At 53.2% G+C, this 16,139-nt stretch overlaps 2 protein-coding genes across 2 annotated transcripts; both read right to left on the bottom strand.

Annotated features, from left to right (window-relative positions):
- Positions 1-1,795: 1,795 nt before the first annotated feature.
- Positions 1,796-8,267, bottom strand: LOC308051463 (uncharacterized protein; the record flags this gene model as incomplete). Its single annotated transcript, XM_080361901.1, has 5 exons — positions 1,796-2,137; positions 2,980-3,084; positions 4,572-4,952; positions 6,020-6,073; positions 8,241-8,267. 5 exons carry the CDS (start codon positions 8,265-8,267, stop codon positions 1,973-1,975), a joined length of 732 nt encoding a protein of 243 aa, XP_080218027.1. The 3' UTR covers positions 1,796-1,972.
- Positions 8,268-9,406: 1,139 nt separating this feature from the next.
- On the bottom strand, positions 9,407-15,878 carry LOC308051462 (uncharacterized protein; the record flags this gene model as incomplete). Its single annotated transcript, XM_080361900.1, has 5 exons — positions 9,407-9,748; positions 10,591-10,695; positions 12,183-12,563; positions 13,631-13,684; positions 15,852-15,878. The coding sequence occupies 5 exons, from the start codon at positions 15,876-15,878 to the stop codon at positions 9,584-9,586; spliced, it is 732 nt and encodes a 243-aa protein (XP_080218026.1). The 3' UTR covers positions 9,407-9,583.
- Positions 15,879-16,139: the final 261 nt, after the last annotated feature.

Genomic DNA, 16,139 nt, shown 5'->3' with positions numbered 1-16,139 from the left:
CACCTAGAAGAACTTAGCTGAAAGAAAAAAGATCACTAAAAGAGAACCGGTCTTGCTTTTAACAAAACCAGGACAAGAAGTTCCTCCGGGAAATAGCCACCAGCCGGATCCGCGGGCAGCAGGGAACTACCTGCCCCGGACAGCGTTTTGCCCTTCCTTAAATGTGTTTTCACAGGGGCGCCACCAGTTGAGTCGCTGAGTTGCTCAGCTTTGGCCCGCGGTGAGTCCGGTGCCTAGCTGCCTTGCCCAGACGACTTGCACCAGGAGAGGGGTTTCACGGTGATACAAGACAGACTCTTTTTTTTCTTTCCCCCCCCTTCTCTCCTCTTTTCCAGTGAGACCAATCATCCACTGGAACAGCCTCCCCAGGGACATGGTAGGGTCCCCATCGCTGGAGGTTTTCAAGATGCCATTGGACAGGGTGCTAGATAAAGGTTGGACCAGACGATCTTTTGAGGTCCCTTCCCACCCGGGCTGCTCTAGGATTCTACAGTTCTTCAGTGGATCACTGTTTAATAACCCTTTGCTCTCTCCGGTTTGGAGCAAAGTATCGGCAACGTTGCCTGCGAGGTGAGGCGCAACGTTCCACCAGGCGCCACAGACTTCCAAAACCTCTGGTAATCACTCACCCAAGTCTCTCTGAATGGATAAGCCATACCTAGCTTCTTCACAATCCCCCTGCCCCCAGAAGCGGGAACACCTCCTAGATGCCTTAGGGAGTTTACACAGACGGAACAATAGACCTTACCTGGCTCGGTCAGTCAGTAAGCAAACACTGCACCAGTGCAGTTTCAAGGCAACATCACCTGTCAGATTCCACCTACTTCAGGTAAATCATTTCCATCTCCTCCCCAGGGAAGATGAAACAAAGGTGAAGCCCTCGGGTGTCGCCAAACTTCACCTGATGGCTTGGGGATACAGAAGAGATGATAGACGCCTTCCAGTGGGCGTCTCAGATGCCTCTGCCTCAGTAACATAGCGTTCAAGGGCAACAAAGGATCGCCCTGCTTTCCCACGCCCATCTCCCTTTTTCAATAGCTGTTAAAGAAAGATGAAGTTTGCCGTCTCCCTGTGATGTACTTTTGGTTTGGGTCTGGCTGGGACGGAGGTAACTTTCCCCACAGCAGCCCTCGTAGTGCTGTGCTTTTTAGCTCTAGCTAGAAGGGTGTTGAGAACACACCGATGCTTTGGCTACTGCTGAGCAGTGCTCCCACGGCACAGAGGCTGTCTCTCCAAGCACCCCCACCGGCCAGTGGGCTGGGGGTGGGCAAGAGGTTGGGAGGGGACAGAGCCAGGACAGCTGACCCAAACTGACAAAAAGAGATATTCCACTCTGCTATGGAAGCACCGCAGCTGCCATTCAGACCGACCGTTTTCTCCTGCCGTATCCCTCCTCACCAGAAAAGGGATGTCAACGGGGCCTTCGCACACAGCCATTGATCAAGCGCTCCAATAGGAGTTGGATGCTTCCAACGCATTGCACTGTGCCGAAACCACCCTCGTACGGCATGCCTGTAGCGTCACGTACGGTATCTTCTCAAGTTGCAGCAGCAGCCGACGCCGGCTTTATGTACGTTTGCGTACCACTTCCAAAAAGCTACGAGTTCGCTTCGGGCCACACACGGGAGACTACTGCCAAGCGGTTCCAGCGCCACGCTTCAAATGACTGGGCAAATCATTATCTGTCTACAGAACGCTGTGAACGGACTGAAACGTTCCACATACTTGCACTCCGGGGAGACGCCATTTTAACCTGCAGAACTCTTTCCCCTCAGTAAGACGCACAAGACAGAGGTGATATCCCCATGCTAATTTTTATTGTGCAACTGCTGCTCAAAGCTTTTAGTACCTTCCACAGACACACGTCACACAAAATTAGACTTCAACAGTGGCTAGACTGACGGGCAACAGACAAAAATCCATTCAGAGGCGGTTCGTGCCCGTCCAGCGACTCTTGCGGTGCAAACAAATCTTAGCCGGGCGGACAGCCCAACTCACGGCCACCCCGAACAGGCAGACGTACGTGACAGACAGACTGCCCACCCTCGGGCCCTTCATCCACAACCATCCGGAATCCGTTGGTCAGACCCAGGCGAGCAGCACGCTTCTTGCCAACAATCATTAAATGCCCAGGAAGCTGGAGAAGGAAGTACAAACCCATAAATTAATAAAATAAAAAGCCACACACAAAGAGGGGAGAGGGCAGGAAGGGAAGGACCGAGAGCAGAGGACCACCCCCCAGAGAAACCAGCATGCCAATTCCTAGCAATTCAACCACTGCGCTCCAAATTACTGTCTGTCTGTCTGCCCGCCCGCCCGCCCCCAACCGACATTTGCCAGGCAAAGCTACAAAGACCTATTATGCACACCACTATGGGGGAGGGGGGGGAAGCAGCTATGCAATTTGTTTCAAGCAAGACACTGCCCGACTACAAAACGGCCACGGAAGCCAAGTTTGTCTCTGGGTTAAAGCCCCCTTACATCTCCAGGCAACATAAGCAATTCTGGTGCAAAATAAGCTTTAGGCTGCCTTTTGCGTGGCTTTACGGAGTCTCTGAACTCGACTTTTATAGCTAAAAGTGAAGCATCCAGCACCTCTCAACCAGCTTTGCCCTTCCTCGCCCCTGACCTGCCAAAAACCCCAAGCCCTCTTCTCCATATTAGAAGAAGAACTAGTACTACTCCTCCTCTTACTCTATAAACCATGACAACGGGCATCAGACCGCACTCCAAAACAAAACAGCCCCGCATTTTGCACCAGAAGTACATACCCAGGGACGAGCATTGCTTCGCATCGCCGCTGTTAGTCAAAAAGCTCAATTCCATTACAAGCCAGAGGCAAAAGATTACAGCGCCAGAAAACCCAGAATAGCCTCCTGTGCCCTATCAAGAGGAAAAGAGGGGCTGGGAAAGAGTCCAGAAAATTAGGAACTAATTACAGGTACTCTTCAGCGTACAGAAAGCTTCCACAGTACTTACAGAGTCACCGGAATCTTCAGCTTCAGATAACCTGATAATCGGCTCCTTAGGCATGACTAGGAAAAGCGTCGCAGCTTGGGGTGAAAGATCGCGGAACGCAAGGCACTGGAGGAAGAGTAAACAGTTGAAACGTAACGGGCTTCAGAGAAAGGTAATAGCTTAAGCAAATCAATACGCCCCGCTGGACTCGTACAGAAGCAGATCACCCGAGACCCCAAACGCAAGCCGAGACGTTGATTTTCTTTTTATTCTCACGCGATATTAATACTTGCTGTACTCGAAATACAACATATTTACAGAGCCCCCTCCAGAAGCGGGATTCAGCACGCAAGGTGACAGGGGCAACGAGACGGGCCAGTACTTCAGATTAGCGACCTCCAGTATGGTTTAATTTGGGTTGATCATTTCCTAAGCAGTTTTTCTATTCAATGCGGTCCACACAGAGGCGGGAGGCAAACGGCTTAACTGAATCGGCAAAGAATTTAGCGGAGCGCAAGATCAGCGGCCGTTCGTTTGCCGCGGTACAGGGAGCTCAAGTACTGAACAAAAGCATGATCACAGGAAGCCTGCAAGGGCATAGCGCGAGTCCGCCTTCTATGCCGCACAGAAACCCTACCTTCAAAAGCAGAAGACGTCCCTAACCGTTAACCTTCAGCATTTTAATAACAAAATTATACAGGATACTAACTGAAAGTTAACATCATGTAGGTAACGGCCGCAATTTTCTTTTTCCCCGCAGTCTAAGCAGCTCACTCTAGTTACTAGCACACTGTGGCGCACCAGCACCCGTGAACGTTGCAAGCATGCTGTTATCGTGGTCCCACTTCACCCCAGAAACAAGATCTGGGAAGCTTTGGCAGCCTGCAGGATGACCCGTTTTTAAGAAAAACAAGAGCAGCTGTACTTCTTTGCTTTAATAATCCAGTTTGGGGGTTCAGAACCAAAACCTAGCACAGCAGAGCTGCAAAATCTCTATAATGCTATTACGAGGCACACCAAGACCTGCCTTTCTCCTACGCGGAACTAACTCCTCGCGGACCTTCACTGTTCGCGTACATACACCGGGAATCCCCGAGGACACTGACTGCGTGTGCTTAACCTAAGGTTTCAAGACTACCATCCTACACGAGGAAGGGCCGCTCCCATCCCTCGGCAGCAAACTTTGCTCGACTTGCAGTGCCAAAGGGATATCACGCGGCAAACGTCTGCGGCTGCCACCCAGCGCGTAACCGTCAGAGGCCCTTCTCTGCGCGCGCGCATACACGACACGGAGCGAGGGGGTGGGGGGGGGCTGGAAACCGAGGCGAACCGGACAGTACCAGCAACCCGGTACGCGCCGCGGCAGCCGGGGGACGGGACGGGACGGGACACCGACGAAGCGCGATGTTTTAGGGATGGTGCGGTAGAGAGCGCCACAACCCAGAGAGGCCCCGTCCGTCGCCCGTCCCTCCGCCCACCCGCAGCAATGCCGCCACCCGCCCTGCCGCGCTCCCGGGCAGCGCGCAACGGGCCCTCGGCTCAGGGGGCCTGCGAGCGCGGGGGGAGGAGGGGGAAGCGAAGAAGAAACGCGCACAGAGCAAAGCCGCGGCTACCTTCTCGTCCTCGTAGACGACGTTGGCGGGGAAACGCCTTGCCGGGGACCTTGCCGAAGACAGTAATGGCGCCGCCAGGCCGCCCGCGCCCCAATAATCTCGGCAGCCACGACAACGCCCGCTGTCGCTTCCTCCACTCGGCCAGGCCCTCCGCGGCTCCCATTGGGCCGTCAGATCGCCGCCGGCCGATCCCGCGTCTCGATTGGCTGTCTCGTCTGTCGTTTGCCCTCGTCCCCGCCCCCCTTGGCGGGTCCGCCCTCGTCGACCTGGTGTTACCGGGGCTCGGGCAGTTTGCGTGCGCTCGGGCCGCGGAGGGATCTGTGACGCGTAGTGCTGCGACCCTGTGGGCGGGCAACGAGGTCTCAGAAGAGGCTGCTGTAGCTACAAGTACTCTTCGCTGTTGTTTATTACCGCAGCAAGTCCACCCCAAGCGTGCTCGCGGCTCTTTTTGGTGCTGCTTTTCCCTCCAGTCAAAGGACTGCTTTTGCCAGGGCAGGGCAGGCCTTGACTTTTCAGAGCATTTCGCAGAACCAACAGGGCTTGCTCTAAATTGTTCCCTGAAAGCCCCACTTCAGCTGCAGATGTCTCTAAGCTGCATGCCTCCTGGGAGAAAATCAAATCCAAAGCGCGTGTCTTTCCAAGCCAGCTCTGTGGAATCAATCCTTTTTTCATGTCTCTCTGTTTCTTTTTACACAGAGGGCGACCCCCCCGCCCCCCGCCTCCGCTTCCGCTTCCTTCTGAACAGTTTGTAGCCGTCGACTGCTGCGCTCCAGTCGCGTGAGTCATCCCACCAAGTTTCAGTGATAGCGATTAGGCCATGGCTTTCCAGCTGCACAGTGGCTTCCAACTCCTCCTGTTCGTTACCTGTGCTGCGTGCACTGGTATGGAGGCGCTTCAGTTGGGCTGTCGACCCTCTCACCTTTTTGGAGGATCACGCCCCAATTCCTTTGCGGCGGTTCGCAGGTGTTCCCCTGTTGGTTCCTAATGCGTCAGCAGCCCCTGTTGCTCAAAACTCCCTCCTCTTCCCCCACTGAGTCTAGTTTAAAGCCCTCCTTGTCAGTCTGGCCAGCTTGTTGGCAAAGACCCTCTTGCCCCACCTGGTCAGGTGAAGCCATCAGCTCCCAAGAGACCCGGCTTCTCAAGGGTAGATCCGTGACCATAGAAGCCAAAGCCCGGACACGTTAATCCTATCGTGTGAGGCTATCAGCGAGAACCCAGCACCGAATCCAACAAAACCGTTTGGCTGGAGACCGGGCTGATAAGCGGCCGAACCCGCGTGAGCGTGGCAGAAACATCCGACTACGAGTCAACCACTTTATGCTATAAATGCGTGCAGCCATCGGGCTCCCTTGAGCTCTCCCTCCGCAGCAGCTGGCTGCGCGGCGGCGATCTCCCCTTGAGTAGGGACGCCTCTCGAGGTTTCCCCTTGAGGCTGAGAGATCCCTTACCTGACACCAGGCAGCGACGGGCTGGTAGGCGACACGTTTTTGCAGGCCTGTGACCTTTAAGATGCGTATAGTAAGCTTACGCGAGAATCTTTGTATCCCATACTAACTTTAAGTGTCGTAAATAGCATCCAGCTGTACTTATTAAATATTTTACACACCTAAATTTACTGATCAGACCTGAGTAAACTAACTACTAGGCCAGATCAGATCTGAGTGATCTCTTGACTCTTCTCCTGTGACACCCGGCCGCTATCAGAAGCATCACTGGTGCCCAATTCTCAGCTTTGGGGCTCCTTTGCTGCTGAAATTTCAGTTACAGAAGACCGATGGCTACCTGCGCTTCAGTCAAATCAACATTCAGTCCTAATCCTTCCTGACAAAAGGGTCAGGAACTGCATCTTCAGCCTTTCTTATTGTCCTTTTCTCCCTCGCATCCTCAGGGCATTGCCTTCTCTAAAGCTCTGTTTTAATTGAGTTTAGCCAGACCGAGTTAACCAAGCTCACAGTCTACTCCATGACCTCTTTGTAGCTGTTCCCGGGTTTCCAACGCACGCGCAAAGAGCATCCGACGGGCTCCGTACATTTTCATCCCTTTGCGCGCAGGGGCTCCAGGTCTTTGTCACTTGTATTACCAAGCGAGGAAAAAACGGAGACCGGGTCCTTTTTTCTCACACGAACCTCTTATTGCTCAGAAAGAAGGCTTTTTCTCATGAAATTTGCCCCCCTCAAAGTGACAGGCCCTCCAGACGTTTCCCAACTTTTTTTATCTCCAAAACGTCCTGTTCCTACCCCAGTCACTGTTGTTCTTTAAACCACCAGCCCCCTTCAACTTCTGCGCAGAGGAATCTGCCTTTTAGGCTTGGTGATGGGTTGACCTTGGCCAGCTGCCAGGGGCCCAGCCAGCTGCTCTCTCTCACTGCCCCTCCTCAAGAGGACAGGGGGAAAGAAAACAGGATGAAGAAGTGTCAAGGTTTAAGGCAAGGCGGCAATAAACCGTGGCAGACGCTCCCTGTTATCCCCTCATTTTCACGCCACCCCTTTCCTTTAGATCGGAAAGATGATAAAAAAGATAAGGGGAAAGGAAGAGAGACTTCAAGTTGGAAAGTTTTAAAGGGTTTTACTAATGCTACTAATACATAGAGAATAGATACAAAATATACAAAACCAATCTCAAGCGCTCGATGTGGAGCTGGCGTCACTCCAGCAGCGGCGGAGCTGGGTGTGCGGAGCTGGTGGCTCCAGCAGGTGCAGGTGCAGGCCAGGCCCCCGGAAGTCATGGGCGGGACTTCACAGCAAACCGGAACCTGGTTGCAGGGATGCAGGGCCTGAGGCCTGCATCACCCTCTTAGACAGGGGGTATGACGATTATGGGATGGAATACTTCCGTTGGTCAGTTCTAGTCACCTGTTCCATCCACCCCTCCTCAAACACGCCCCTCGCACAACGGAACGTGGGAAAACTTATCAGTCTTTCTTAGCTACCATGGTAATAAATCTAAACACGAGCTTCTTCAGCATTCCGTTGGTCTCTTATCAGCACCGAGTACAGCATCCTAGGAAAAATATGCAGGCTAAAACTCAGAAAAGTACAGCCACCTAGAAGAACTTAGCTGAAAGAAAAAAGATCACTAAAAGAGAACCGGTCTTGCTTTTAACAAAACCAGGACAAGAAGTTCCTCCGGGAAATAGCCACCAGCCGGATCCGCGGGCAGCAGGGAACTACCTGCCCCGGACAGCGTTTTGCCCTTCCTTAAATGTGTTTTCACAGGGGCGCCACCAGTTGAGTCGCTGAGTTGCTCACCTTTGGCCCGCGGTGAGTCCGGTGCCTAGCTGCCTTGCCCAGACGACTTGCACCAGGAGAGGGGTTTCACGGTGATACAAGACAGACTCTTTTTTTTCTTTCCCCCCCCTTCTCTCCTCTTTTCCAGTGAGACCAATCATCCACTGGAACAGCCTCCCCAGGGACATGGTAGGGTCCCCATCGCTGGAGGTTTTCAAGATGCCATTGGACAGGGTGCTAGATAAAGGTTGGACCAGACGATCTTTTGAGGTCCCTTCCCACCCGGGCTGCTCTAGGATTCTACAGTTCTTCAGTGGATCACTGTTTAATAACCCTTTGCTCTCTCCGGTTTGGAGCAAAGTATCGGCAACGTTGCCTGCGAGGTGAGGCGCAACGTTCCACCAGGCGCCACAGACTTCCAAAACCTCTGGTAATCACTCACCCAAGTCTCTCTGAATGGATAAGCCATACCTAGCTTCTTCACAATCCCCCTGCCCCCAGAAGCGGGAACACCTCCTAGATGCCTTAGGGAGTTTACACAGACGGAACAATAGACCTTACCTGGCTCGGTCAGTCAGTAAGCAAACACTGCACCAGTGCAGTTTCAAGGCAACATCACCTGTCAGATTCCACCTACTTCAGGTAAATCATTTCCATCTCCTCCCCAGGGAAGATGAAACAAAGGTGAAGCCCTCGGGTGTCACCAAACTTCACCTGATGGCTTGGGGATACAGAAGAGATGACAGACGCCTTCCAGTGGGCGTCTCAGATGCCTCTGCCTCAGTAACATAGCGTTCAAGGGCAACAAAGGATCGCCCTGCTTTCCCACGCCCATCTCCCTTTTTCAATAGCTGTTAAAGAAAGATGAAGTTTGCCGTCTCCCTGTGATGTACTTTTGGTTTGGGTCTGGCTGGGACGGAGGTAACTTTCCCCACAGCAGCCCTCGTAGTGCTGTGCTTTGTAGCTCTAGCTAGAAGGGTGTTGAGAACACACCGATGCTTTGGCTACTGCTGAGCAGTGCTCCCACGGCACAGAGGCTGTCTCTCCAAGCACCCCCACCGGCCAGTGGGCTGGGGGTGGGCAAGAGGTTGGGAGGGGACAGAGCCAGGACAGCTGACCCAAACTGACAAAAAGAGATATTCCACTCTGCTATGGAAGCACCGCAGCTGCCATTCAGACCGACCGCTTTCTCCTGCCGTATCCCTCCTCACCAGAAAAGGGATGTCAACGGGGCCTTCGCACACAGCCATTGATCAAGCGCTCCAATAGGAGTTGGATGCTTCCAACGCATTGCACTGTGCCGAAACCACCCTCGTACGGCATGCCTGTAGCGTCACGTACGGTATCTTCTCAAGTTGCAGCAGCAGCCGACGCCGGCTTTATGTACGTTTGCGTACCACTTCCAAAAAGCTACGAGTTCGCTTCGGGCCACACACGGGAGACTACTGCCAAGCGGTTCCAGCGCCACGCTTCAAATGACTGGGCAAATCATTATCTGTCTACAGAACGCTGTGAACGGACTGAAACGTTCCACATACTTGCACTCCGGGGAGACGCCATTTTAACCTGCAGAACTCTTTCCCCTCAGTAAGACGCACAAGACAGAGGTGATATCCCCATGCTAATTTTTATTGTGCAACTGCTGCTCAAAGCTTTTAGTACCTTCCACAGACACACGTCACACAAAATTAGACTTCAACAGTGGCTAGACTGACGGGCAACAGACAAAAATCCATTCAGAGGCGGTTCGTGCCCGTCCAGCGACTCTTGCGGTGCAAACAAATCTTAGCCGGGCGGACAGCCCAACTCACGGCCACCCCGAACAGGCAGACGTACGTGACAGACAGACTGCCCACCCTCGGGCCCTTCATCCACAACCATCCGGAATCCGTTGGTCAGACCCAGGCGAGCAGCACGCTTCTTGCCAACAATCATTAAATGCCCAGGAAGCTGGAGAAGGAAGTACAAACCCATAAATTAATAAAATAAAAAGCCACACACAAAGAGGGGAGAGGGCAGGAAGGGAAGGACCGAGAGCAGAGGACCACCCCCCAGAGAAACCAGCATGCCAATTCCTAGCAATTCAACCACTGCGCTCCAAATTACTGTCTGTCTGTCTGCCCGCCCGCCCGCCCCCAACCGACATTTGCCAGGCAAAGCTACAAAGACCTATTATGCACACCACTATGGGGGAGGGGGGGGAAGCAGCTATGCAATTTGTTTCAAGCAAGACACTGCCCGACTACAAAACGGCCACGGAAGCCAAGTTTGTCTCTGGGTTAAAGCCCCCTTACATCTCCAGGCAACATAAGCAATTCTGGTGCAAAATAAGCTTTAGGCTGCCTTTTGCGTGGCTTTACGGAGTCTCTGAACTCGACTTTTATAGCTAAAAGTGAAGCATCCAGCACCTCTCAACCAGCTTTGCCCTTCCTCGCCCCTGACCTGCCAAAAACCCCAAGCCCTCTTCTCCATATTAGAAGAAGAACTAGTACTACTCCTCCTCTTACTCTATAAACCATGACAACGGGCATCAGACCGCACTCCAAAACAAAACAGCCCCGCATTTTGCACCAGAAGTACATACCCAGGGACGAGCATTGCTTCGCATCGCCGCTGTTAGTCAAAAAGCTCAATTCCATTACAAGCCAGAGGCAAAAGATTACAGCGCCAGAAAACCCAGAATAGCCTCCTGTGCCCTATCAAGAGGAAAAGAGGGGCTGGGAAAGAGTCCAGAAAATTAGGAACTAATTACAGGTACTCTTCAGCGTACAGAAAGCTTCCACAGTACTTACAGAGTCACCGGAATCTTCAGCTTCAGATAACCTGATAATCGGCTCCTTAGGCATGACTAGGAAAAGCGTCGCAGCTTGGGGTGAAAGATCGCGGAACGCAAGGCACTGGAGGAAGAGTAAACAGTTGAAACGTAACGGGCTTCAGAGAAAGGTAATAGCTTAAGCAAATCAATACGCCCCGCTGGACTCGTACAGAAGCAGATCACCCGAGACCCCAAACGCAAGCCGAGACGTTGATTTTCTTTTTATTCTCACGCGATATTAATACTTGCTGTACTCGAAATACAACATATTTACAGAGCCCCCTCCAGAAGCGGGATTCAGCACGCAAGGTGACAGGGGCAACGAGACGGGCCAGTACTTCAGATTAGCGACCTCCAGTATGGTTTAATTTGGGTTGATCATTTCCTAAGCAGTTTTTCTATTCAATGCGGTCCACACAGAGGCGGGAGGCAAACGGCTTAACTGAATCGGCAAAGAATTTAGCGGAGTGCAAGATCAGCGGCCGTTCGTTTGCCGCGGTACAGGGAGCTCAAGTACTGAACAAAAGCATGATCACAGGAAGCCTGCAAGGGCATAGCGCGAGTCCGCCTTCTATGCCGCACAGAAACCCTACCTTCAAAAGCAGAAGACGTCCCTAACCGTTAACCTTCAGCATTTTAATAACAAAATTATACAGGATACTAACTGAAAGTTAACATCATGTAGGTAACGGCCGCAATTTTCTTTTTCCCCGCAGTCTAAGCAGCTCACTCTAGTTACTAGCACACTGTGGCGCACCAGCACCCGTGAACGTTGCAAGCATGCTGTTATCGTGGTCTCACTTCACCCCAGAAACAAGATCTGGGAAGCTTTGGCAGCCTGCAGGATGACCCGTTTTTAAGAAAAACAAGAGCAGCTGTACTTCTTTGCTTTAATAATCCAGTTTGGGGGTTCAGAACCAAAACCTAGCACAGCAGAGCTGCAAAATCTCTATAATGCTATTACGAGGCACACCAAGACCTGCCTTTCTCCTACGCGGAACTAACTCCTCGCGGACCTTCACTGTTCGCGTACATACACCGGGAATCCCCGAGGACACTGACTGCGTGTGCTTAACCTAAGGTTTCAAGACTACCATCCTACACGAGGAAGGGCCGCTCCCATCCCTCGGCAGCAAACTTTGCTCGACTTGCAGTGCCAAAGGGATATCACGCGGCAAACGTCTGCGGCTGCCACCCAGCGCGTAACCGTCAGAGGCCCTTCTCTGCGCGCGCGCATACACGACACGGAGCGAGGGGGTGGGGGGGGGCTGGAAACCGAGGCGAACCGGACAGTACCAGCAACCCGGTACGCGCCGCGGCAGCCGGGGGACGGGACGGGACGGGACACCGACGAAGCGCGATGTTTTAGGGATGGTGCGGTAGAGAGCGCCACAACCCAGAGAGGCCCCGTCCGTCGCCCGTCCCTCCGCCCACCCGCAGCAATGCCGCCACCCGCCCTGCCGCGCTCCCGGGCAGCGCGCAACGGGCCCTCGGCTCAGGGGGCCTGCGAGCGCGGGGGGAGGAGGGGGAAGCGAAGAAGAAACGCGCACAGAGCAAAGCCGCGGCTACCTTCTCGTCCTCGTAGACGACGTTGGCGGGGAAACGCCTTGCCGGGGACCTTGCCGAAGACAGTAATGGCGCCGCCAGGCCGCCCGCGCCCCAATAATCTCGGCAGCCACGACAACGCCCGCTGTCGCTTCCTCCACTCGGCCAGGCCCTCCGCGGCTCCCATTGGGCCGTCAGATCGCCGCCGGCCGATCCCGCGTCTCGATTGGCTGTCTCGTCTGTCGTTTGCCCTCGTCCCCGCCCCCCTTGGCGGGTCCGCCCTCGTCGACCTGGTGTTACCGGGGCTCGGGCAGTTTGCGTGCGCTCGGGCCGCGGAGGGATCTGTGACGCGTAGTGCTGCGACCCTGTGGGCGGGCAACGAGGTCTCAGAAGAGGCTGCTGTAGCTACAAGTACTCTTCGCTGTTGTTTATTACCGCAGCAAGTCCACCCCAAGCGTGCTCGCGGCTCTTTTTGGTGCTGCTTTTCCCTCCAGTCAAAGGACTGCTTTTGCCAGGGCAGGGCAGGCCTTGACTTTTCAGAGCATTTCGCAGAACCAACAGGGCTTGCTCTAAATTGTTCCCTGAAAGCCCCACTTCAGCTGCAGATGTCTCTAAGCTGCATGCCTCCTGGGAGAAAATCAAATCCAAAGCGCGTGTCTTTCCAAGCCAGCTCTGTGGAATCAATCCTTTTTTCATGTCTCTCTGTTTCTTTTTACACAGAGGGCGACCCCCCCGCCCCCCGCCTCCGCTTCCGCTTCCTTCTGAACAGTTTGTAGCCGTCGACTGCTGCGCTCCAGTCGCGTGAGTCATCCCACCAAGTTTCAGTGATAGCGATTAGGCCATGGCTTTCCAGCTGCACAGTGGCTTCCAACTCCTCCTGTTCGTTACCTGTGCTGCGTGCACTGGTATGGAGGCGCTTCAGTTGGGCTGTCGACCCTCTCACCTTTTTGGAGGATCACGCCCCAATTCCTTTGCGGCGGTTCGCAGGTGTTCCCCTGTTGGTTCCTAATGCGTCAGCAGCCCCTGTTGCTCAAAACTCCCTCCTCTTCCCCCACTGAGTCTAGTTTAAAGCCCTCCTTGTCAGTCTGGCCAGCTTGTTGGCAAAGACCCTCTTGCCCCACCTGGTCAGGTGAAGCCATCAGCTCCCAAGAGACCCGGCTTCTCAAGGGTAGATCCGTGACCATAGAAGCCAAAGCCCGGACACGTTAATCCTATCGTGTGAGGCTATCAGCGAGAACCCAGCACCGAATCCAACAAAACCGTTTGGCTGGAGACCGGGCTGATAAGCGGCCGAACCCGCGTGAGCGTGGCAGAAACATCCGACTACGAGTCAACCACTTTATGCTATAAATGCGTGCAGCCATCGGGCTCCCTTGAGCTCTCCCTCCGCAGCAGCTGGCTGCGCGGCGGCGATCTCCCCTTGAGTAGGGACGCCTCTCGAGGTTTCCCCTTGAGGCTGAGAGATCCCTTACCTGACACCAGGCAGCGACGGGCTGGTAGGCGACAGGTTTTTGCAGGCCTGTGACCTTTAAGATGCGTATAGTAAGCTTACGCGAGAATCTTTGTATCCCATACTAACTTTAAGTGTCGTAAATAGCATCCAGCTGTACTTATTAAATATTTTACACACCTAAATTTACTGATCAGACCTGAGTAAACTAACTACTAGGCCAGATCAGATCTGAGTGATCTCTTGACTCTTCTCCTGTGACACCCGGCCGCTATCAGAAGCATCACTGGTGCCCAATTCTCAGCTTTGGGGCTCCTTTGCTGCTGAAATTTCAGTTACAGAAGACCGATGGCTACCTGCGCTTCAGTCAAATCAACATTCAGTCCTAATCCTTCCTGACAAAAGGGTCAGGAACTGCATCTTCAGCCTTTCTTATTGTCCTTTTCTCCCTCGCATCCTCAGGGCATTGCCTTCTCTAAAGCTCTGTTTTAATTGAGTTTAGCCAGACCGAGTTAACCAAGCTCACAGTCTACTCCATGACCTCTTTGTAGCTGTTCCCGGGTTTCCAACGCACGCGCAAAGAGCATCCGACGGGCTCCGTACATTTTCATCCCTTTGCGCGCAGGGGCTCCAGGTCTTTGTCACTTGTATTACCAAGCGAGGAAAAAACGGAGACCGGGTCCTTTTTTCTCACACGAACCTCTTATTGCTCAGAAAGAAGGCTTTTTCTCATGAAATTTGCCCCCCTCAAAGTGACAGGCCCTCCAGACGTTTCCCAACTTTTTTTATCTCCAAAACGTCCTGTTCCTACCCCAGTCACTGTTGTTCTTTAAACCACCAGCCCCCTTCAACTTCTGCGCAGAGGAATCTGCCTTTTAGGCTTGGTGATGGGTTGACCTTGGCCAGCTGCCAGGGGCCCAGCCAGCTGCTCTCTCTCACTGCCCCTCCTCAAGAGGACAGGGGGAAAGAAAACAGGATGAAGAAGTGTCAAGGTTTAAGGCAAGGCGGCAATAAACCGTGGCAGACGCTCCCTGTTATCCCCTCATTTTCACGCCACCCCTTTCCTTTAGATCGGAAAGATGATAAAAAAGATAAGGGGAAAGGAAGAGAGACTTCAAGTTGGAAAGTTTTAAAGGGTTTTACTAATGCTACTAATACATAGAGAATAGATACAAAATATACAAAACCAATCTCAAGCGCTCGATGTGGAGCTGGCGTCACTCCAGCAGCGGCGGAGCTGGGTGTGCGGAGCTGGTGGCTCCAGCAGGTGCAGGTGCAGGCCAGGCCCCCGGAAGTCATGGGCGGGACTTCACAGCAAACCGGAACCTGGTTGCAGGGATGCAGGGCCTGAGGCCTGCATCACCCTCTTAGACAGGGGGTATGACGATTATGGGATGGAATACTTCCGTTGGTCAGTTCTAGTCACCTGTTCCATCCACCCCTCCTCAAACACGCCCCTCGCACAACGGAACGTGGGAAAACTTATCAGTCTTTCTTAGCTACCATGGTAATAAATCTAAACACGAGCTTCTTCAGCATTCCGTTGGTCTCTTATCAGCACCGAGTACAGCATCCTAGGAAAAATATGCCGGCTAAAACTCAGAAAAGTACAGCCACCTAGAAGAACTTAGCTGAAAGAAAAAAGATCACTAAAAGAGAACCGGTCTTGCTTTTAACAAAACCAGGACAAGAAGTTCCTCCGGGAAATAGCCACCAGCCGGATCCGCGGGCAGCAGGGAACTACCTGCCCCGGACAGCGTTTTGCCCTTCCTTAAATGTGTTTTCACAGGGGCGCCACCAGTTGAGTCGCTGAGTTGCTCACCTTTGGCCCGCGGTGAGTCCGGTGCCTAGCTGCCTTGCCCAGACGACTTGCACCAGGAGAGGGGTTTCACGGTGATACAAGACAGACTCTTTTTTTTCTTTCCCCCCCCTTCTCTCCTCTTTTCCAGTGAGACCAATCATCCACTGGAACAGCCTCCCCAGGGACATGGTAGGGTCCCCATCGCTGGAGGTTTTCAAGATGCCATTGGACAGGGTGCTAGATAAAGGTTGGACCAGACGATCTTTTGAGGTCCCTTCCCACCCGGGCTGCTCTAGGATTCTACAGTTCTTCAGTGGATCACTGTTTAATAACCCTTTGCTCTCTCCGGTTTGGAGCAAAGTATCGGCAACGTTGCCTGCGAGGTGAGGCGCAACGTTCCACCAGGCGCCACAGACTTCCAAAACCTCTGGTAATCACTCACCCAAGTCTCTCTGAATGGATAAGCCATACCTAGCTTCTTCACAATCCCCCTGCCCCCAGAAGCGGGAACACCTCCTAGATGCCTTAGGGAGTTTACACAGACGGAACAATAGACCTTACCTGGCTCGGTCAGTCAGTAAGCAAACACTGCACCAGTGCAGTTTCAAGGCAACATCACCTGTCAGATTCCACCTACTTCAGGTAAATCATTTCCATCTCCTCCCCAGGGAAGATGAAACAAAGGTGAAGCCCTCGGGTGTCACCAAACTTCACCTGATGGCTTGGGGAT

This window comes from Nesoenas mayeri (genome assembly GCF_963082525.1).
Source record: "Nesoenas mayeri genome assembly, chromosome: W".
Taxonomy (NCBI): Eukaryota; Metazoa; Chordata; class Aves; order Columbiformes; family Columbidae; genus Nesoenas; species Nesoenas mayeri.
The sequence above is the reverse complement of the archived record's forward strand: the minus strand, read 5'-3'. Positions and strand labels throughout refer to the sequence as shown.